Raw genomic sequence first — 22,982 nt, 5'->3', positions numbered from 1 at the left:
GGTAAGTATCAATCTGTCTTTCCTACAAATGTACCTTCACTCACATGGAAAGTTGGGCCAATGCTGCTGAACACAGCTAATACTTCCACATGACATCACTGTTGAGAAGCATCAGTAGCACAAGACGTATTCTCTCATTTGCATGTGGTGTTATTCCATTCATACTTACGTTAATTCACTAAAACTGAATGGCAATGTAACCAGTCAGGGGTTCGATAGAAGTTAACCTACATGGGGACTGAATGTTGCTACTTTTTATGACTATAAAACTCTTATATATCTTCCTAGTAATGGCAAAACTATTGACTGTGGCTCCCTTAACATGTATATTCTATTATTCAATATTTTCTATTCGATAACTCACAACCTTGCATCCGTCCGTTCCTTTTCAAATATTATACTCATTTCAGTCATATGTAAATGCAACACTCACCAGAGCTTTCAGTCTGGTAAATATATTGTTTGCATCACAGCCAAAAATAGTTTATAACACTTTTCTCATGCAGATATTAAACAATAAGAAAACGCTATAAAACCAATTATTTGACCCATTACTACATATGATGATACAGAAGCTAGAAAGTTAATCACCTCATTTTCATCAATTTGAAGAAGAATTTAAATATCTTAATCTGATCTGAAATGAACTGCTGAAACTCTCCACCTGTGCGTTGTTTTCTGCTGCTGCTGTTTGGCCCTCTGTGTCTCTGTTGATGTGTTGAGGTGTATTTTCAGATAAAGGTTCTGGTCTCTAGCATACACTGGATGACCTCTTGAGAAATAGCTGGAAAATTCCCACTTAAAAGTCTCCACAGGTTACGAACTGTATTGGCATCTTTACACAGACTGCTGCCATGAAAATTTGAAAATAGCAGCTCTAACTTCTAAACAACTTCAAATCACTCATCTGAAAGGACAATTGAGCCACCATGGGAGAGCGTCTCAAGCCGCCCAGAACTTATAGGTTCTTCTGACACTTCCATTATCTTGCCAGTAGGATGGCCAAGTGATTTGTGTATGCAGGTGCATCTGGAAGCAATATATCCAGCGAAACATTCTAGAAAGAACTCTGAAGCTTCTATCAATGATAAAACAGTTAAATCAAGTAGTGTAATGTCTCTCATTTGTTGCTCACCTTCTATCACTGACATCACTTCCTCAGTGTCCAGCAGAGTCCTATAGATAACATGGAAGTCAGCTAGTTTGTACCATCTTCCGCTTCGACTGGTGAAGAATTATGTAAGTGAATGTCAGCAATATTTTTGTTCATAATTAAGATATGCAAATGACTTTTGAACTCCACTGGTAAGAGATGATCGTAAACTCTGACAGTTGCTCTTATTTGTAAAAATGAGTTTTCCAGCCAGTCTTGGTTGAACCTTGAGGTCAAATCATAGCTATGTTTCAAATCAGAGAAACAACCCAGTGTAAGGAAGTAAAGTTTTATGATTTTTCTACTCTTAATTTTTTCACAGTTTAGACTCTGTGAAAAACTTCCTCTTGTGTCTCCATACACAATGCAAAATCACTTGCAACTGGTCACTTGCCAGCAGGTACCCTCAAATTCATGACGGCAAACATATTGTTTACCAACTTCAAGAATTCTGCAGTGTCTTTTTCTTCAGTCGTTATGAAAGAAATTCCCTCTGACTCAGTGTTGGAAAAGAGCTGGCAGGAAAGATGAACACACTGTCAATCCCTTCTGGAAACTGTCAGATGATGAGCAGTAAGTGTAGGGCACAGTTTTTACTCACCATTATCTTTCCGCAACAGCTGTTAGATTACACCTTTTATTATTGTTTTTCCATTGCTTAACGAAAAACCATCATCCAAAAAGTGATTTCTCAAAAGTTTCAACATATGTGGTCCATCAGCAAATACCCAAACTTGTTTCATTTCATTGTTGGGTTTGATGAAGCATGTGTTTGTGTAGTCAATGTGGTAGTCCTTCCACACTTCGCAATTTTACCACCCAAATCAGATACAACACCAGCTACAACAAATCCCACTTTCTGTGTCTCTTTGATAATAATGACCAGCAAACCTTGATTCATCGTGATATCAGAATTATAATACATAGGCTGCTTCCAGGTTCCACATAAACCACATGCCGTAACAACCTGCACCTGGCTATGTGTCCCGTACATGCTGTCAGTTTCTTGGCTGTAAGCATATGCAACTGTCCACATTCATTTAGTCAAAACTCAACACTCACAGTCTTTCTGCTTCATGTAAGCTTGTTGTTTGCTTACTCATTGAGTGCAACACATCCATCAAAATGCCAGGAAGACAGAAAAGAGCATTAGAAATCCATATTTTTAACATAGAAAATCCCAGTAATGGTATATCTATTATGTTCCTGTAATAAATGTAATTTTTTCTCAACAGAGAGTGCAGAAGAAAGCCTTTGCTATCTTCCTGGCCCCAACGTATACTCTTCTTGGTGTTCATGAGACATTTAGTGTGTGTGTGTGTGTGTGTGTGTGTGTAAATGCTTTTTGCAAAATTTACTGTACTTTACTTATCACTTCAGCACTTTTTCCACACTGAAGGCTTTGGCACTGCTTCCTCTGTCTGCATAATGAATGAGACAGTAATTTGTTTTTTGTCTTCAACGTATTGTTTTCAGCTATTAAACGCTGGTTTTTTTTCCTCGGTAGCGATGATTCTTTTTCAGGTCCCTTCATTTCACCCTCAATATGTCCTTTCTCTGTTCCTGTGCTTTGATCTACTTTTGTTTCCTTTGGTGGCAAAGAAGTTAGCATGTTGACGTGTTTCACGTTTTTTTCTTTTTTTTTTTTTTTTTTTTTTTTTTTTTTTTTTTTTTTTTTTTTTTTTTTTTTTTTTTTGTTGTCAGACGGAGGATGAAGCAGCAGCAGAACTGGCTTCAGTAAGATGCAATGTATAAACTGCAGTGAGCTTTAAGGTCTTCTTTGGCTGAAGTTACAATAATTCAGCTTGGAGATCATGTAAATAATCATCTTCTTTAAAATGTATGCTACAGACAGTAGCATTCTTAATGTTAATAGTATCACTTCTGCAGAGCTAAACACACTTCAGGATTTTTGGAGAACGTATGATGGCAACTCTATTACCTTTACTCTTCTGATAGCAGTTTTCACACACAGCCACAGTACAATTCCATAGTCTTAACATAAAACAGCAGAAATAATAAACTTGATGTAACACGAAAATAAATCACAATGACACAAAACTTACTCACTTCAACACATAAGAGCGCAGGTGAACTCGGCAGTGTTTCTTGATGATGATGTATTGTGCAGAACAGTGAAAAATCTCTGTTCTGCACATGTAGTATGGCCCCTCATGCCCCTGCCTTCCCTCAGGACACACACTATTTCAGAGATCTTGTGTCCACATGCTTTACAGGCCCACTTACACCCGAGTCAGTCCCTTACATGCTCTGATGAACCGCCAAAGAAACAGTATTACTTAAGCGATCGCAAACAAGTTCTTGGCCAAATCTCTGCCTCATCCACTGCTTGAATATTCTGCAGTCATATGGGGCAATGCCGCTGACACCCGCATACAACAATTACAGTGGGTGCAAGACCATGCATTGTGAGCCATACTCCATCTCCCCCAAGGGTATCATATGGATCTTCTCCATCAATTGGTGCATGTTCTTCCTCTCTGCAAACACTACTGTGAAACAGTGCAGCAGTTCTGCGACCACTGTGCTGATTCTAAAAACACACACATTCATGCCCTTCGTCACAACCTGTGCTGGCGGCACAGCATATGATGGCCTGATCTACACTGGCACTGAGTTGACCATCCCTGCTGTCAGTGGTGTACTAAGTTAGACAACTTACAGCAACACTCGCTTTGCGAGGGAGTTCCTGTCTTGCTCACACCCATGGCACCAGCGAAGACACACAGACTGAAACAGCAATCTTGGTTAGTCTGATGACACTAGCAAAGTCCAACCTCAAGGCAACAACAATATCAAGAAATCCACAACGACAACACCCAACACAGGCAGGAGAAGCATTTCAGTGCTGGAACTATCCTTACCTCAGGGTCATGGCATCCCGTTGACAGACGATAGCAGAGTGCTCAGCCTATTCTGTAATCTGTATTCTGTTGTCCAGTCAATGTGTGACATATACTTCATTGTATCTTATATTGACTCTATATAGTACAATGTTCCCTATCACATTTTTTCTTACTATAACACCTACATTGTTGACATTCCTTCCGGGGTTCTCCATTGTTTGATCAATTATTCATTCATTGTCTACCTTTCTGCATGCTTGTTATGATGTCACAGAAATGAGAAGCACATCCTGAGAGTGAGAAACTAAAAATTATTGACCATGTGAAGAAAGATGAACTAAAGCTAGTGTGGTGTACCTGAAGACACAATCAGGAGATGGGTGAAATAACAGAATAAACTAAGAAGTTTTGAAAACACTGAGAGTGATGTGGGAATGGACAGAACAAGGACTAAACTAGGAAAAGACAGTGAAGTTGATGCCTTTATAGGAGGTTTTTAATAAATGGAAGTGAAGGTGTGCCACTTCGTGGGCCAATTATTAAATCCCAATCTGGAAAATTTCACTATGATTTACATGGTAGCCAAGATTGGGAAAAAACGCAGGTCACATCTGTCTACAAAAAGGGTAGTGGAAGCAATCCACAAAACCTCCGTCCAATGTCCTTGACATCAATTTCTTGTAGAATCTTAGAACGTATTCTAAGCTCGAATGTAATGAAATATCTTGAACAGAATGACCTCCTCAAAAACACCAGCCATGTGAAATCCAACTTGCACTTTTCTCACATGACCTACTGAAAGCTTTGGATCAAAGCAATCAGGTATATGTAACATTTCTTGATTTCTGAAAAGCATTTGACTCAGTACCACATATGTGCTTATTGGCAAAAGTTTGATCGTATGGACTATCAAGTAAAATTTGTGATTGGTTTGAGGACTTTTTGGTATCACGGATGGAGAGTCGTCATCAGATGCAGAAGCAATTTTTGATGTACTCCAGGGAAGTTTGTAGGGACCCTTGCTGTTCATGTTGTATGTTAATGATCTTGCAGACAATATTAATAGTAACATCAGGCTTTTTGCAGATGATGCAGTACCACTTGAAAGAAGGTGCATAAATTTTCAGTCAGATCTTTATAAGATTTCAAAGTGGTGCGGGGATGGGCGACTTGCTTTAAATGCTCAGAAATGTAAAATTGTGCACTTCACAAAACTAGAAAACAGTGTCCTGTGATTATAATGTTGATGAGTCACTGTGGGAATTGGCCAACTCATACAAATACTTGTGTGTAACACTTTGAAGGGATATAAAATATAATGATTAAACAGGCTCAGTTATGGACAAAGCAGGTGGTAGACTCTGTTTTATTGGTAGAATAGTAGGGAAGTGCAATTGGTCTGCAAAGGATATTGCTTACAAATCGCTTGTGCGACTAATTCTGCAATATTGCTCAAGTGTGTGGGACCCATAACAGATAGCATAACGGGGGATACTGAACATATTCAGAGAAGGGCAGCGGGGATGGTCACAGGTTTGTTTGATCTGTGGGAGAGTGTCACAGAGATACTGAAGGAAGTGAATTGGAAGACTCTTGAAGATAAACTATGCCAAGAAAGTCCGTTAACAAAGTTTCAAGAACCAGCTTGAAATGATTACTGTAGAAACATACCTCAACCCCCTATGTATTGCTCACATAGGGGTTGTGAGAATAAGGTTAGAATAATTACTGCACACACACACACACACACAGACATTCATTCTTACCATGCTCCACTCGTTAATAGGGCAGGAAGAAACCCTAATAACTGGTACAATGGGACATACCCCTGCCATGCACCTCACAGTGGTTTGCAGAGCACAGATGTAGATATAGATCGAGAGTAGTGAAGTAGTCAAGGATGAGGACGATGAATTGATGGAGTGACAGAGTGAACCAAACCAAACTGAGTTGTTGAACCTGATGAACATAAAGCAATACACATTAAAGAAACTATGTGGAATGAACTCTCAAAGAAAGCTAATTGAATTCTGTAGCTTGTATGGAGTGTTGTAAATTATCATTTGATAGTGTCAAACAATGGAAAATCCAGGATGGAATGTAACAATAAGAGAAGGAAAGTCACTACTCACCATATAGTGGAGATGCTGAGCCGCGATAGGCACAATAAAAAGATTCACACAATCATAGCTTTCGGCCATTAAGGCCTTTGTCAGCAGTAGACACACATACCCACACGCACGCACACACTCGCATAAGAGCAAGTTGCACACACATCTGCAGTCTCAGAGAGCTGAAACAGCTGCACCAGTGCATGATGGGAGTGGCAACTGGGTGGGGCTAAGGAGGAGGCTGGGGCGGGGAGGGGGAGGGATAGTATGGTGGGAGTGGCGGACAGTGAAGTGTTGCAGTTTAGATGGAGGGTAGGAGAGAAGGTGCGGAGGGGAGAGGGGGTAAGTAGTGGAAAGGAGAAAAATAAAAGAAAAGAAATTAAAAGACTGGGTGTGGTGGTGAAATGACGGCTGTGTAGTGCTGGAATGGGAACAGGGAGGGGCCTGGATGGGTGAGGACAGTGACTAACGAAGGTTGAGGCCAGGAGGGTTATGGGAATGTAGGATGTATTGCAGGGACAGTTCCCATCTGCATAATTCAGAAAAGCTGGTGTTGGTGGAAAGCAGTCATTGAGATGAGGGATATCATGTGTGGCAGCGTGTTTAGGTACAGGGTTGTCCACTTGTTTTTTGGCCACAGTTTGTCGGTGGCTGTTCATGCGGACAGACAGTGGTTGCAGCTTCTCTTGTAGATCACATGACTGGTTTCACATGTAGCCCTGCCTTTGATGAGATGGTTAATGTTAGTGACCAGACTGCAGTAGGTGGTGGTAGGAGGATGTATGGGACAGGTCTTGCTTCTAGGTCTATTACAGGGATATGAGCCATGAGGTAAGGAATTGGGAGCAGGGGTTGTGTACAAATGGACGAGTATATTGTGTAGGTTTGGTGGACGGTGGAATACCACAGTAGGATGGGTGAGAAGGATAGTGGATAGGACATTTCTCATTTCAGGGCACAATAAGAGGTAATCAAAACCCTGGTGGAGAATGTAATTCAGTTGCTCTAGTCCTGGATGGTACTGAGTTATGAGGGGAATGCTCCTCTGTGGCCAGACTGCGGAACTTTGGGAGGTGGTGGGAGACTGGAAAGACAAGGCACAGGAGATTTGTTTTTGTACAAGGACGGGAGGATAATTACAGTCAATGAAGGCTTCAGTGAGACCCTCGGTATATTTAGAGAGGGACTGCTCGTCACTACAGATGTGATGACCACGGGTGGCACTGCTGTACCAAAGGGACTTCTTGGTATGAAACGAGTGGGAGCTGTCGAAGTGGTGTGGCCAGTTACTGTACCCTCATTGAGAGAATCTCTTATCTCATAGACCAACACCTTCAACCTATTACCCGGAACCTATCCTCCTATATAAAAGATACCAGCCATTTCCTCGACTGACTCTCCACAGTTCCTCTCCCTTTACCACACGGTGCCCTGCTAGTCACTATTGGATACCACCTCCCTGTACACTAACATTCCTAATGCCCATTGCCTTACTGCTACTGAACACTACCTTTCCAGATGCCCTATGGATTCCAAACCAACAACCTCCTTCCTAGTCTCCATAACCAACTATATCCTCACCCACAATTACTTCTCCTTGAAGGCATTACCTACTAACAAATCCATGGTACGGCTATGGGCACCCACATGGCACCATCCTATGCTAACCTATTCATGGGCCATCCTTCCTAAAAACCCAGAATCTTAAACCCCTCACCTGGTTCAGCTTCAGTGATGACATCTTTGCTATCTGGATTGAAGGTGAGGACATCTTATTCACATTCCTCCAGAACCTCAACAACTTCTCTCCCATTTGCTTCACCTGGTCCTACTCAACCAACAAGCCACCTTCCTAGATGTTGACCTCCGCCTCAGAGATGGCTACATCAGTACCTCCTTCCATACCAAACCTACTAACAACCAGCAATACCTCCATGTCGACAGCTGCCACCCATTTCATACCAAGAAGTGTCTTCCATACAGCCTAGCCACTCATGGTCGTTGCATCTGCAGTGATGAGCAGTCCCCCTCTAAATATACCGAGGGTCTCACTGAAGCCTTCACAGACCGTAATTATCCTCCCAACCTTGTACAAAAACAAATCTCGTGTGCCTTATCTTTCCAGTCTCCCACCACCTCCGAAAGTCCCACAGTCTAGCCACAGAGGAGCATTCCCCCTCATAACTCAGTACCATCCGGGACTGGAGCAACTGAATTACATTCTTCGCCAGGGTTTCAATGACCTCTCATCCTGCCCTGAAATGAGAAATGTCCTACCCACTATCCTTCCCACCCCTCCTACCATGGTATTCTGCCGTCCACCGAACCTACACAATATACTCATCCATCTGTACACAACCCCTGCTCCCAATCCCTTACCTCATGGCTCATGCTCCTGTAATAGACCTTGATGCCAGACTTGTCCCATACATCCCCCTACCACCACCTACTCCAGTCCGATCACTAACATTACCTATCACATCAAAGGCAGGGCTATTTGTGAAGCCAGTCATGTGATCTACAAGCGAGGCAGCAACCACTGTGCAGAATTCTACGTAGGCATGACCACCAACAAGCTGTCTGTTCGTATGAACAGTCATCAACAAACTATGGCCAAAAAACAAGTGGACCACCCTGCAGGTGAACACACTGCCAAACATGATACCCCTCATCTCAATGACTGCTTCACAACCTGTGCCATATGGATCCTTCCCACCACCACCAGCTTTTCTGAATTACTCAGGTGAGAACTTTCTCTGCAATACATCCTATGTTCCCGTAACCCTTCTGGCCTCAACCTTTGCTAGTCACTGTCCTCACCCATCCAGCCCCCCTCCCTGTTCACATTCCAGCACTACACTGCCACACCCAGTCTTTTAATTTCTTTTCTTTTGTTTTTATTTTTGTTTCTCTCCTTTCCACTACTTACCCCCTTCCCCCTCCTCACCTTCTCTCCTACCCTCCGTCTAAACTGCAACACTTCACTGTCTGTCACTCCCATCGTACTATCCCTCCCCCTCCCCGCCCCAGCCTCCTCCTTACCCCCACCCAGTCATCACTCCCATCATGCACTGGTGCTGCTCGCTGTGTAGTTTCAGCTCTCTGAGACAGCAGATGTGTGTGCAAGTTGCACTTGTGTGTGTATGTGTACATACTGCTGACAAAGGCCTTAATGGCCAAAAGCTATGATTGTGTGAATCTTTTTACTGTGCCTATCACAGCTCAGCATCTCTGCTGTATGGTGAGTAGCAACTTTCCTTCTCTTATTGTTGTATTTTATAGTGTACGTTATATATTGTATTGAAACCCAGACTACTGTTGGGGCAATGTTTGAGTGAAGTTTGCCCAATTGCTGTACCCTGTTTGGTAAGTTTCTGAAATGTTAACCATCAAATCTTCATTAAATTAAAACAGAATAGAGTACACTGAGGTGACAAAAGTTATGAGATAGCAATAAACACATATACATATGGGTGTAGTATCATGCACACAAGGTGTAAAAGAGCAATGTCTTCGCAGAGCTGTCATTTACACTCAAGTGATTCGTGTGAAAAGGTTTCCAGTGCACTTATGTCTGCACAACAGAAATTAACAGATGTTGAATTCAGAATGATAGTTGGAGCTCGACGCAGTGAACATTTCATTTCAGAAATCATCAGGAAATTCAGTATTCGGAGAGCCACAGTGTCCAGAGTATGCCAAGAATACTAAATTTCAGGCATTACCTTTCACCATGGACAGCTCAGTGGCTGACAGCATTCACTTTTAATGACCAAGAGCTGCAGGATGTGCATAGAATTGTCAGTGCCAAAAGATAAGCAACACTGCGTGAAATAATTGCAGAAATTAATGTGGGATACAAGTTGAGCATATCCATTAGGAGTGTGTAGTGAAACCTGTTGTTAATGGGTTATGGCAGCAGACGACTGACACGAGTAATTTTCTAGCAGCACAACATCACCTGCAGTGCCTCTCCTGGGCTCGTGACTGTATCGATTGGGCTCTAGGCCACTATAAAGCCATGAGCTAGTCAGATGAACCCTGATTTCAATTGGTAAGAGCTGATGGTAGGGTTCGAGTGTGATACAGACCCCGCAAAGCCATGAACCCAAGTTGTCAGCAAGGCACTATTTAAGCTGGTGGTGGCTCCATAATAGTGTGGGCTGTGTTTACATGGAATGGACTGAGTGCTCTAGCCCAACTGAACCAATCATTGATTGGAGATAGTTATGTTCAGCTACTTGGAGATCATTTGCAGCCATTTGTGCACTTTATGTTCGCAAATAACAACATTATTTTTGTAGATAACAGTGCACCATGTCACCAGGCCATAATTGGTCATGAATGGTTAGAACATTCTGGACAATTTGTGTAAATGATTTGGGCACTCAGATTGCCTGAGATGAACTCATCAAACATTTATTGGACATAGTCGCGAGGTCAGTTCATGTTCAAAATCCTACAGCGGAAACACTTTCACAATTATTAATGGCTATAGAGGAGGCATCATGGCTCAATATGTCTGCACGGTACTTCCAAATAAATGGTGAGTCCATGCCATGTTGAGTTGCTGCACTATGTCAGGTGAAAAGAGGTCCATCACTATATTAGGAAGTATCCCATGACTTTTGTCACTTCATTGTATAATACTGCATTATTTGTTCTTCCTAACTTCCCATACATAGTTTGTCATTATACAGCTCATTCTCAATGTTCCACGGATGTGCTATAAAGTGGAAGTAAAGCAGTCCCTGGACAACTGTGTTATATCAGGCTTCAACTGTGTTTTTATGGAGATTTGATGATAAACATTACAGACAATAAGAAAATAGTAGATTTTGATATGCAGTATTACAGAAAATTGCTGAAGACTAGATGTTTAGATCAGGTGACAAGTGAAGAGGTATCAAATCAAGAAGAAAAAACTTTATAACACAAATTAACCAAAAGGAAGGTTTTACTGACAGAAAATATCTTGAGACATTGAGTAACAGCTAATTTGGGATTTGGTGAACAAGCATAAAAATTGTGGAAGGTGGCCAAGACTGAGCACAGAAAATAAGTTCAAATGAATGTAGCCTGTAATAGTTCTACAGAGATCAAAAGACTTGCAGAAGATGAACTAGTGTGAAATGCTGCATCAAATTAGTCTTTGGACTGAGCACTACAACTACAGACAAACAGTAAAGTTATCAGTTAAATCTACTTACCACTCATTACTGCAACACCTCACTGTCTGTCACTCCCATCGTACTATCCCTCCCCCTCCCCGCCCCAGCCTCCTCCTTACCCCCACCCAGTCATCACTCCCATCATGCACTGGTGCTGCTCGCTGTGTAGTTTCAGCTCTCTGAGACAGCAGATGTGTGTGCAAGTTGCACTTGTGTGTGTATGTGTACATACTGCTGACAAAGGCCGTAATGGCCAAAAGCTATGATTGTGTGAATCTTTTTACTGTGCCTATCACAGCTCAGCATCTCTGCTGTATGGTGAGTAGCAACTTTCCTTCTCTTATTGTTGTATTTTATAGTGTACGTTATATATTGTATTGAAACCCAGACTACTGTTGGGGCAATGTTTGAGTGAAGTTTGCCCAATTGCTGTACCCTGTTTGGTAAGTTTCTGAAATGTTAACCATCAAATCTTCATTAAATTAAAACAGAATAGAGTACACTGAGGTGACAAAAGTTATGAGATAGCAATAAACACATATACATATGGGTGTAGTATCATGCACACAAGGTGTAAAAGAGCAATGTCTTCGCAGAGCTGTCATTTACACTCAAGTGATTCGTGTGAAAAGGTTTCCAGTGCACTTATGTCTGCACAACAGAAATTAACAGATGTTGAATTCAGAATGATAGTTGGAGCTCGACGCAGTGAACATTTCATTTCAGAAATCATCAGGAAATTCAGTATTCGGAGAGCCACAGTGTCCAGAGTATGCCAAGAATACTAAATTTCAGGCATTACCTTTCACCATGGACAGCTCAGTGGCTGACAGCATTCACTTTTAATGACCAAGAGCTGCAGGATGTGCATAGAATTGTCAGTGCCAAAAGATAAGCAACACTGCGTGAAATAATTGCAGAAATTAATGTGGGATACAAGTTGAGCATATCCATTAGGAGTGTGTAGTGAAACCTGTTGTTAATGGGTTATGGCAGCAGACGACTGACACGAGTAATTTTCTAGCAGCACAACATCACCTGCAGTGCCTCTCCTGGGCTCGTGACTGTATCGATTGGGCTCTAGGCCACTATAAAGCCATGAGCTAGTCAGATGAACCCTGATTTCAATTGGTAAGAGCTGATGGTAGGGTTCGAGTGTGATACAGACCCCGCAAAGCCATGAACCCAAGTTGTCAGCAAGGCACTATTTAAGCTGGTGGTGGCTCCATAATAGTGTGGGCTGTGTTTACATGGAATGGACTGAGTGCTCTAGCCCAACTGAACCAATCATTGATTGGAGATGGTTATGTTCAGCTACTTGGAGATCATTTGCAGCCATTTGTGCACTTTATGTTCGCAAATAACAACATTATTTTTGTAGATAACAGTGCACCATGTCACCAGGCCATAATTGGTCATGAATGGTTAGAACATTCTGGACAATTTGTGTAAATGATTTGGGCACTCAGATTGCCTGAGATGAACTCATCAAACATTTATTGGACATAGTCGTGAGGTCAGTTCATGTTCAAAATCCTACAGCGGAAACACTTTCACAATTATTAATGGCTATAGAGGAGGCATCATGGCTCAATATGTCTGCACGGTACTTCCAAATAAATGGTGAGTCCATGCCATGTTGAGTTGCTGCACTATGTCAGGTGAAAAGAGGTCCATCACTATATTAGGAAGTATCCCATGACTTTTGTCACTTCATTGTATAATACTGCATTATTTGTTCTTCCTAACTTCCCATACATAGTTTGTCATTATACAGCTCATTCTCAATGTTCCACGGATGTGCTATAAAGTGGAAGTAAAGCAGTCCCTGGACAACTGTGTTATATCAGGCTTCAACTGTGTTTTTATGGAGATTTGATGATAAACATTACAGACAATAAGAAAATAGTAGATTTTGATATGCAGTATTACAGAAAATTGCTGAAGACTAGATGTTTAGATCAGGTGACAAGTGAAGAGGTATCAAATCAAGAAGAAAAAACTTTATAACACAAATTAACCAAAAGGAAGGTTTTACTGACAGAAAATATCTTGAGACATTGAGTAACAGCTAATTTGGGATTTGGTGAACAAGCATAAAAATTGTGGAAGGTGGCCAAGACTGAGCACAGAAAATAAGTTCAAATGAATGTAGCCTGTAATAGTTCTACAGAGATCAAAAGACTTGCAGAAGATGAACTAGTGTGAAATGCTGCATCAAATTAGTCTTTGGACTGAGCACTACAACTACAGACAAACAGTAAAGTTATCAGTTAAATCTACTTACCACTCATTACTGAGGACTGGATCATTAAGGATGTGACTAACCACTCGAGCTCCATGAGCCGGAGGGCTCTGATATATAGGTCTTATGATAGCATTGAACTGGGATTGTATTTTAAATTTGTCTTGTGGTTTTTTGACTACAATTGCAAGATTCCCAACCCTTTCACCTAAAACAATAAGGTAAAAGATGTTTAGATTAAAAGGCCAAAATACAAACTGTATTCTTATGTAGTGATTGTGCTCATAACATACTGTATAGGCCAAAATTCTTTGCAAATGATTGTGCACAAAACAGTTCAAAACCTCGCTCTTCAAAGTATCTAACAGGCCAAGCATCTTCTTCCAGGTCCCCAGATGCGAATCCAAGATAAGCTGCATCAAAGTAAGGGAAGAGCTTCCTCTCCTATACAAATAAAATTTTGTAATTGGTCACATTACAGAAAATACTTATTAAAATTAATCATTTCATCAATGTTGAAACATTCTGCTTTCTTGAGATAGCAAATTTTTGACAGTTACTTGCATGATATCAGCAATTCTGATCCACTGTTCCTTTGATGGATCACAACCAGTTGGATTATGAGCACAAACATGCAATATAATGACAGAATGTTGTGGTGCAGTAGAAAGATCATTTATCAGTCCATCAATATCCAGGGATCTTGTTGCAGGGTCCCAGTATCGATACTGCCGTACGTCGCTGAACCCAGAGTAGTGCAGAATTTTTTGATGGTTATCTGAAATTACATTTTTGTATCCAGTTAAACTGGTTTTTAAAGTATGTTTCTTACAGTTATAATTATCACACATTAAATATTCATAGATGCATTGCTTTTCATTTCATTTGATTTGTAGTGAAATAATTTATCTAGAACCGTTGTACAGGAATTGTAAATTGATTTCATGATCTTCTTCTGACTTAAGTAATAAGCCTAAATGTATCACAAAATTTCTAGAAGAAAGTTGAATTGAACATACCCCATGATGGCATGGAAACATAAGCAGTGCTGTAGTTTAGTATTTTTGATAGGAACTCTGTTCCAATTCTCAGTGATCCTGTCCCACTGAGAGAATGCACACCAAATGCCTTGAAAAGAAAATTATTGGAGATGTATTTGAACATAAATGCAGTATTAAATAAAGTGGCAACTATTAAAGCTGTCAGTTTTTTAAAAAGTAATACTAATAAAAAATACTGAAGTTCATTTGTAATACTAGTATTTCTCAGTAATGTCACAGTTAACAATATCTGACTAACAACCAAAACAGAAACATTTGAAGTAGAATTGTTGCAGTTATACCTGTTAAGATGGTTAGTAAGTAGAAAACATCTATGTAATCAAGCAAAAACTAAAATGCTAATAGAAGTTATGTAGCAGACAATTAGTATAACAGAAGGTGTAAGTGTTTATTTTATTTTATTTTTTAATAGTGGCTTTCCTTCTGATATGAATTAGTGAATGACAAACCTCTTCTGTCATAATGAATATCTTTAATATTCGTGTTTACATAAATATGAAAGCCACATATTTTATTAGACTCTCAAAAATATGCATACTGGATCCATCTCTATTTGTGTTCATACAGTTCTATCGTAAAGGACATATACTGTAAAGTACCTCTCTCATCAGTATCCTCTCTTGAGCTTTTTAAGTGGAAGATCGTTGTTTGCATGTTTCTATAAGTGTGCTGACTTCTCTAATTGAATCTTTGTGGTATGTGTGTGATATTTATGTTTATGTCAGTTTGTATTCAATAACACTGTTTACTGTGGATTTAGGCTCATTATCAGTTTTCCCTAGTCATCAGCATCATTGCAGTTGTCAAAAGTTGCAGTAGTATGATTATTTGGAGTGTTTTAGAATATAAATAAAGCAAATTCTTCTGATAAATATAACATACTGATACTATCAGTCATGGTAGTTGGTTAGCAGTACAGTGTTTCTCTGCACTAATCATTTCTTGAGCCAGTACATGTCATTGGAGGTTCTTTTCCATGTTGGGATTTATGGAAAACCAGCTAATTATCTGACATAACCCTGTTGCTTGTTTATATCAGTCTTATCTTATATAGTGGCTTTAGCTAGGGATGTCTTAGCCAGTCATTATTTTTTCCTATATATGTTGTCATGTGTGTGTTAAGTTTGGTTAAAATTACTGAAGTATATTTTTGAGTTTCTAGCTGAGTTCAGTAACCAGCAACTGACCCAGCCAGCTTCTTCAAATGCTGCAAACATTGTTCTTATTGTGTTCTTAATGTCTATACTCCAGTCAGACTTTTGAAATTTCTGATAACAAATTCTTTTTGATAACAGTGTTTGACATCCAACTTGGAGCTGGAAAATATTGTGGTGAAATAGCTACATCAATTAATGGCAAAAAACCACAAGAGAGGATATGTTGGATGACTGCTATTAAGCATTACTATAAATAGGGGTATGATGCCAACTTCTGGGTGGAATAGAAATAATAAAATGAGTAAGGGTGATATCTCACTATGACAAGGCACTGAGCTGTTGATAGGCACATAAACAAGATTTATAACATCACTGATATTTCACACAATGTGTCTTCAGATGTAAATAAGAAAACTGACACATAATATAAGATAAAGGACAGATTGCTACTTACTATAAAGATGACACACTGAATTGCAGTCAGGCACAACAAAGAGACTGTTAACTTTCGGCCAAAGCCTTCTTCAGAAAAGAAAACACACATTTATTGAGACTAGCTAGCAAACCTCTCACACACATGACCACCATCTATGGCAGTTTGGACTACAAGCAATCTGGAGGCGTCAGGGAACGTGAAGGATAGCAGGATACAGGTGGGGAGAGAGAAGAGCGCTGTCTGGCAGAGTGTAGAAGGACTAGACTGCCAACAGGGGAACCTATTGCCTGTAATCTGCTCTTCCACATCAAAGGTACTGATGACTTCCTTCATCAACTCTCCACCATCCCCACCCCTTTATCTCTTGGATCCCTACTCATCACTGTTGACAGCACCTCTCTATACATCGGCATTCCTCATGCCCATGGTCTTCGCACTATTTAACACTAACTTTCCCAATTTCCTTAAGACTCCAGATCCACTACCTGATTTCTCGTACCTAACTAATTTATCGTAACTCAAAACTACTTCTCCTTGGAAGGGAATGTACACAAACAAATCTACAGTGTAACCATGGGCAATAGTGTGACACACTCCTCTACCAGCCTGTTTATGGTCCATCTAGAGGAGACCTTCTTCCTATCCTCCAAAAACACCAAACCTCTAGTCTCATTCAGGTCACTGATGCTATCTTCCACGATCTGGACTCAACACCTTCTCTCCCATCCTCTTCACCTGGTCCTTCTCAACCCAGTATGTTACCTTCCTGGACGTTGACCACCACCTCTCTGATGGTTCCATCCACACCTCTGTCTACATTAAATCCACCAACCGCCAACAGTATATGAATTTTGACAACTGTCATCCGTTCCACATTAAAAAATCCCTCCCATACAGCCTGATTTCCTGTCAGAAAGGTCACAGTTCGTAGTAATAGACGGAAAGTCATCAATTAAAACAGAAGTAATATCTAGCATCCCCCAAGGAAGTGTTATAGGCCCTCTACTGTTCCTGATCTATATTAACGACATAGGGGACAATCAGAGTAGCCATCTTAGATTGTTTGCAAACGCGCTGTCATTTACCATCTTGTAAAGTCATCAGATGATCAAAACTACTTGGATTTAGATAAGATATCTGTATGGTGCGAAATGTGGCAATTGACCCTGAATAAAACAAAGTGTGAAGTTATTCACATGAGTACTAAAAGAAATCAGGTATATTTCGATTACGCGATAAGTCACACAAATCTGAAGGCTGTAAATTCAACTAAATACTTAGGGATTACAATTTCAGATAACCTAAATTGGAACAATCACATAGATAATATTGTGGGTAGAGCAAACCAAAGACTGCAATTCATTGGCAGAACACTTAGAAGATGCAACAGCTGTACCAAAGAGACAGCTTACACTACGCTTGTCCGCCCTATTCTGGAGTACTGCTGTGAGGTGTGGGATCCGCATCAGGTGGGACTGACGGATGACATCAAAAAATTACAAAGAAGGGCAGCTCGTTTTGTATTAACACAAAATAGGGGAGATAGTGTCACAGATATGATATGTGAATTGGAGGTGCAATCATTAAAACAAAGGCATTTTTCATTGCGACGGGATCTTCTCATGAAATTTCAATCACCAGTTTTCTCCTCTGATTGCGAAAACATTCTGTTAGCACCCACCTACGTAGGGAGAAATGATCATCACGATAAAATAACAGAAATCAGGGCTCGCACAAAAAAATTTAAGTGCTCATTTTTCTCGCGTGCTGTTGAGAGTGGAAGAGTAGAGAGACAGCATGAAGGTGGTTCATTGAACCCTCTGCCAGGCACTTTATTGTGAATAGCAGAGTAATCAGGTAGATGTAGAACAGTGTATTTGCAGTGACAATAACTCCATTTCCCAATATTCTTCACTGACAGGCACTGCCTGCCCGACGTAGTACACAAACATATTTCCTGTGCCATTCCATCTCACATCCGCAATCCTCCCACCACCCCCAAGAACCATCAACAAAGGAGTATCCCCCTTGCCACCCAGTAGTACCCTGGACTGGAATGACTGAACCACATCCTTCACCAGGGCTTTGATTGTCTATTATCATGCCCTGAAATGAGAGACATCCTACCCAAGATCCTTCCCACCTCTCCTAAAGTGGTGTTCTATCGCTCACCTGACTTCCACAGCATCCTAGTTCATCCCTATCCCACTCCCAATCCCAACCCCTTGCCACAGGGAAAATATTCCTGTGGAAGACCAAGGTGTAAGACCTGTCCAATCCAGCCAGCCAGCACTAACTAAATCAGTCCTGTCTCAAGTTTATCCAACCCCATCAGAGGCCAGACCACTTGTGAAAGCATCCAGGTCACATGGCAGTTCTGGTGCAGTTGTCAGATTTTTCTATTGGTGTGACTGCCACACAGATGTTCACCAGGATGAATGGCCACTGCCAAACTGTGGCCAAGAGCAAAGAGTAGACCAAATGGTGGCACAACATGCAGGTGAGCATAACACACTTTAGTTCAATAGCTGTTTCAATATGCAAGCCATATGGATCCTCCCATCTTCCACCAGCTTTTCTGAACTGTGCAGATGGGAGTTATCCTTACAACATGTTCTCCACTCCCAAAATTCTCCTGGTCTCAACCTACGGTAACCTACTGTCCCAGTAAACCTCAATGCAACAGTTTGCACCCCGTCTGCCATGACGTCCACCTGTCTTTCCTTTCGTGATACCTCTCCTTTATCACTCCCTGTTCCTCCCACCCTGTCTCCCTCCCCTCTCTCCACCTCCCTGTGGTGGTACTAAGTAATAACATTAAATTTATTTAAATACTTATAAGAACGTCCACTAAAAATACATTTTAGCCAGTCTGATATAATATTAACAATACAATCAAAAGAGTAGTTGCTACTCACCATATAGCTGAGCTGCAGAAAGGCACAATAAAAAGACTATCACCAAATTAGCTCTTGGCCAACAAGGCCTTTGTTGGAATTACCGGTAGACAACATACACACATGCACACACTCATGCAAATGCAACTCACACACTCATGACCACAGTCTCTGGCAGCTGGCTGGCTCCAGCTAATGGTGTGAGGGTCTTTTTATTGTGCCGTTCCGCGACTCAGCATCTCCACTATATGGTGAGAAGCAGTCTATCCTTTTCATTATATTACAGCGAAAACAATCAATTATTGACAAAATTATTTAATTGGATGTATAAAAAATCTACTCACCAAGCAGTGGCAAAACACAGATATGAAATACTGCTGTAATCGACAAGCGTTTGGAGTTAGCGGCTTCTTCTTCAGGCAGAAGAGTTGAAAGGGAAGGAAGAAGGGTGAAAGAAAAGAACTGGAGAGGTCTAAGAAAAAGGGTAGATTTTGGGAAAGTCAGCCAGAACCGCGGGTCAGGGGAGATTTACCGTTATGGGATGACAAGGAAAGACTCCTGTACAGTAAGTCTGCCCTGACCCACAGTTATGGGTGACTTTCCTGAAATCTCCTCTGAGCCATGGTCTTTTTCCTCTGGTCCATAGCTAGAGGGGGTCACAATGCATAGTGGGTGGTCACTGGTGGCTTTCAGAGAGAGAGGACGGACTAGCATACGGGCGTTTTGTGGTAGGTGGCCCATGTAGATGGCTGAGTTTCACGAGTGGGATTGTATCGTATGGTGAACTGTTTTGAGGAAGGAAGCCACGCCTCATGGCGGTTTGTGTTGCAACTCATCCAGAATGGTGGTGAGGCAATGTGCCTGGAGACAAGATGCTCTGCAGTTTGTATTATCGAGTTCCTGGCTTCTTGTGGTAAGATTGCTCTTTCCTTATACATTGTAAAGAGGAGCCTTTTGACAGAGCGACATTGAGTGTTCAATGAGTGTACAGTTGAAATTACGGTTATAACTAAATATGTTGTTGCTCTGTGATTATTAAATATTGTTGTCTAGATTACTACCTTTCAACAGAGCGCCGTTGATATTCCTGTTGTTGTTAACATGCACCATTGAATGACAATTTATTTAATGGCAAACAAGAAGAAGAACCTTTTCACAGACTGCCATTGAGTATTCAATGAGCATGCAGTTGAAATTACTGTTATAACCAAATACATCGTTGCTCTGTGATTATTAATAACTTGGCAAGATTACTATCTCTCGACAGAGTGCTGTTGATATTTCCTGTTGTTACTAAGGTGCACCATTGAATCACAATTTGTTTAATGGCAAGCCACAAGAAGAGCGTTTTGAAAGAGCGCTGTTGAATGCTCAATCAGTGTACAGTTGAAAATACTGTTATTACCAAATGTTTTACAGCCACTAGCAGTTGTACTCTGGGCTTGTGGCTTGGTTAGTTACATAGTTTTAGTTTATAGAAAGAAACTTCCACATGGGAAAAATATATTAAAAACAAAGATTCCAAGACTTACCAAGCAGGAAAGCGCCAGCAGACAGGCACAATGAACAAAACGCACAAACACACACACAGAATTACTAGCTTTCGCAACCGATGGTTGCTTCTTCAGGAAGGAGAGGGAAAGACGAAAGGATGTGGGTTTTAAGGGAGAGGGTAAGGAGTCATTCCAATCCCGGGAGCGGAAAGACTTCCCTTAGGGGGAAAAAAAGGACAGGTGTACACTCGCATACACACACACATATCCATCCGCACATACACAGACACAAGCAGACATATTTAAAGGCCTTTAAATATGTCTGCTTGTGTCTGTGTATGTGCGGATGGATATGTGTGTGTGTGTGTGTGTGTGTGTGTGTGTGTGTGTGTGTGTGTGTGTGTGTGTGTGTGTGTGCGCGCGAGTGTACACCTGTCCTTTTTTTCCCCCTAAGGGAAGTCTTTCGCTCCCGGGATTGGAATGACTGATTATTAGCATTGTCAACAAGATAAAATAGTTCTAGTTTTATATATATAGTGTTGTTTAAACTTCTTTATTTTTAATATATGTACATGCTGGGTCGCAGCAGGTCTGGAGACTAAGTATTACTGTTGTTAGTAACACTTGCTACTTGTTGCTTCAACAATTATCTTGTTGCAGTCCTTTATCTATGCCTCTTAATATTTAAAGGGTAAACTAATTCTGGGCATTTAATAGTCTTACCAGCAGCAGGTTTACCTGGTAGCTTATGGCCATCAGCTGTAGTATTCTGGGCTTGTTGCTTGGTTGATTACATTTTTCTAGTTTTATGTACATACATACTGTTTAAATATTTATTTTGGTATATCCTTTTGCATACATTCTTGTGATGTAAGGTTTGGGAAGACAACAAATGTTTGTATTTATGATCATTGCAGGGCTGACATTGGTTTCCGATGTTCCGCATCCAACCGTGATCCTGTACCCTGTACCTTGGGTGTGTATTTGAGTTGAGAGAGTTGCTTATTCTGAGGCATGCCACTTGCTATCTCTGTCGGAGCCTGCATCGCTCATTCTCCCAGAACTTGGCCTAGCCCTCCCACTCCTACTTAATGATAAATCCAGATTTGAGTAGGACCATATCATACCCTTTTTCCTAGACATATCCAGTCCTTTTCCTTCACCCTCCTTCCTGAAGAAGAAGCCACTGACTCTGAAAGCTTGCCAATACAACAGTCTTTTATGAGTGTATTCTGGTGTCACTTGGTGAGTAGATTTTTTTTATCTTTTGATTATTTTGTTACATTCCATTCTGTATTTTCCATTGTCTAATGTAATATTACATGTTTCACACTACAAATATAAAATTTTACTGTATATAATATTGCCATACCCGATTTTCAAGAATAGCCCTCGACTTTTCTCCCAGCAGGAGTTTAGTGGCAGCAGAGCTGAGTGAATCCATCCCAAGAATCATCAGATATTCATGGTTCAGGTTCTCGTCAGTCACAACTTTTTGTTCAGTTCTTTTCACCACTGGTAACACCCATGGCTTGCCTTCATTGGTCCTGTAAGCTAAACATTAATAAATTCTGTTATATTTGGAAATAATGGAGTATATAACTTGGTCTTATTTGCATGTATCTATTTACATGTGTTCATATTGGAATATCATTTAATACCAGATTTAGCAGTATCCACAGTGAAGATTGAGAAAGTAAGACTGTACATACCACACCCCCACAAAGTTTTCGTATATTCGAGGAATATAATGTAAGTGCACACTTATGACAGAACACGAATTATCCTTCCAGTTTATTTCTAATTTTTTTATTCTATTTTATTTTATTTTATTTTTCTCAGCAGTGGTCTCTACATTGTATATTTTAGTGTGTATTTTGGGTCTTTTATGTTTGCACATTTAACAGTAGTGAATATGCACAGATATTATATGACAGATTTGTTTTGTATGTTAGTGAGATATTAATGATACACTACATGAAAGACTTTGCATAAAAATCCAGCATATCAGCTGTATAACAAACTACAACACAGATAAATTAATCAAGAAACTTGGTTTGGAATGTTTTTTTCAGCATTGTGTTTATTTGATAATATGCTGATTTATTTTGCATATTTTTACAGCAGTATGAATTTATTTTGGATACTTTAACAGTCTTGTGTGGAAGATATATGAGTGATGCAAAACACCCTTACATTTAAAGAATAATATAGTAATTCCAATTACAATGAAGGCAGGTGCTGACAGGTATATATATTGGTATATTACTGAACTATGAGTTTAATAAATCATTAATGTGAAATACTGCCAAAAATTATTTACAGATTAGTGGAAAACTGGTAGAAGACAGCCTTGAGGAAGATCAATTTAGGTTCCAGAGAAACATAGGA

At 40.4% G+C, this 22,982-nt stretch overlaps 1 protein-coding gene across 1 annotated transcript in view; it reads right to left on the bottom strand.

The window, feature by feature from the left end:
- The window catches only part of LOC126355781 (aspartate aminotransferase, cytoplasmic-like), a 77,089-nt gene that overhangs the window by 11,270 nt on the left and 42,837 nt on the right, over positions 1–22,982 (bottom strand). Inside the window, exons 2-6 of the mRNA XM_050006190.1 lie at positions 21,964–22,145; positions 14,567–14,675; positions 14,108–14,325; positions 13,841–13,991; positions 13,590–13,755 (exon numbers count right to left, since the gene is read on the bottom strand). Of these exons, the coding sequence (XP_049862147.1) occupies positions 13,590–13,755; positions 13,841–13,991; positions 14,108–14,325; positions 14,567–14,675; positions 21,964–22,145 (826 nt within the window). The remainder of the gene's footprint in view (positions 1–13,589; positions 13,756–13,840; positions 13,992–14,107; positions 14,326–14,566; positions 14,676–21,963; positions 22,146–22,982) is intronic.

This window comes from Schistocerca gregaria, chromosome 3 (assembly GCF_023897955.1).
Source record: "Schistocerca gregaria isolate iqSchGreg1 chromosome 3, iqSchGreg1.2, whole genome shotgun sequence".
NCBI lineage: Eukaryota > Metazoa > Arthropoda > Insecta > Orthoptera > Acrididae > Schistocerca > Schistocerca gregaria.
The sequence above is the reverse complement of the archived record's forward strand: the minus strand, read 5'-3'. Positions and strand labels throughout refer to the sequence as shown.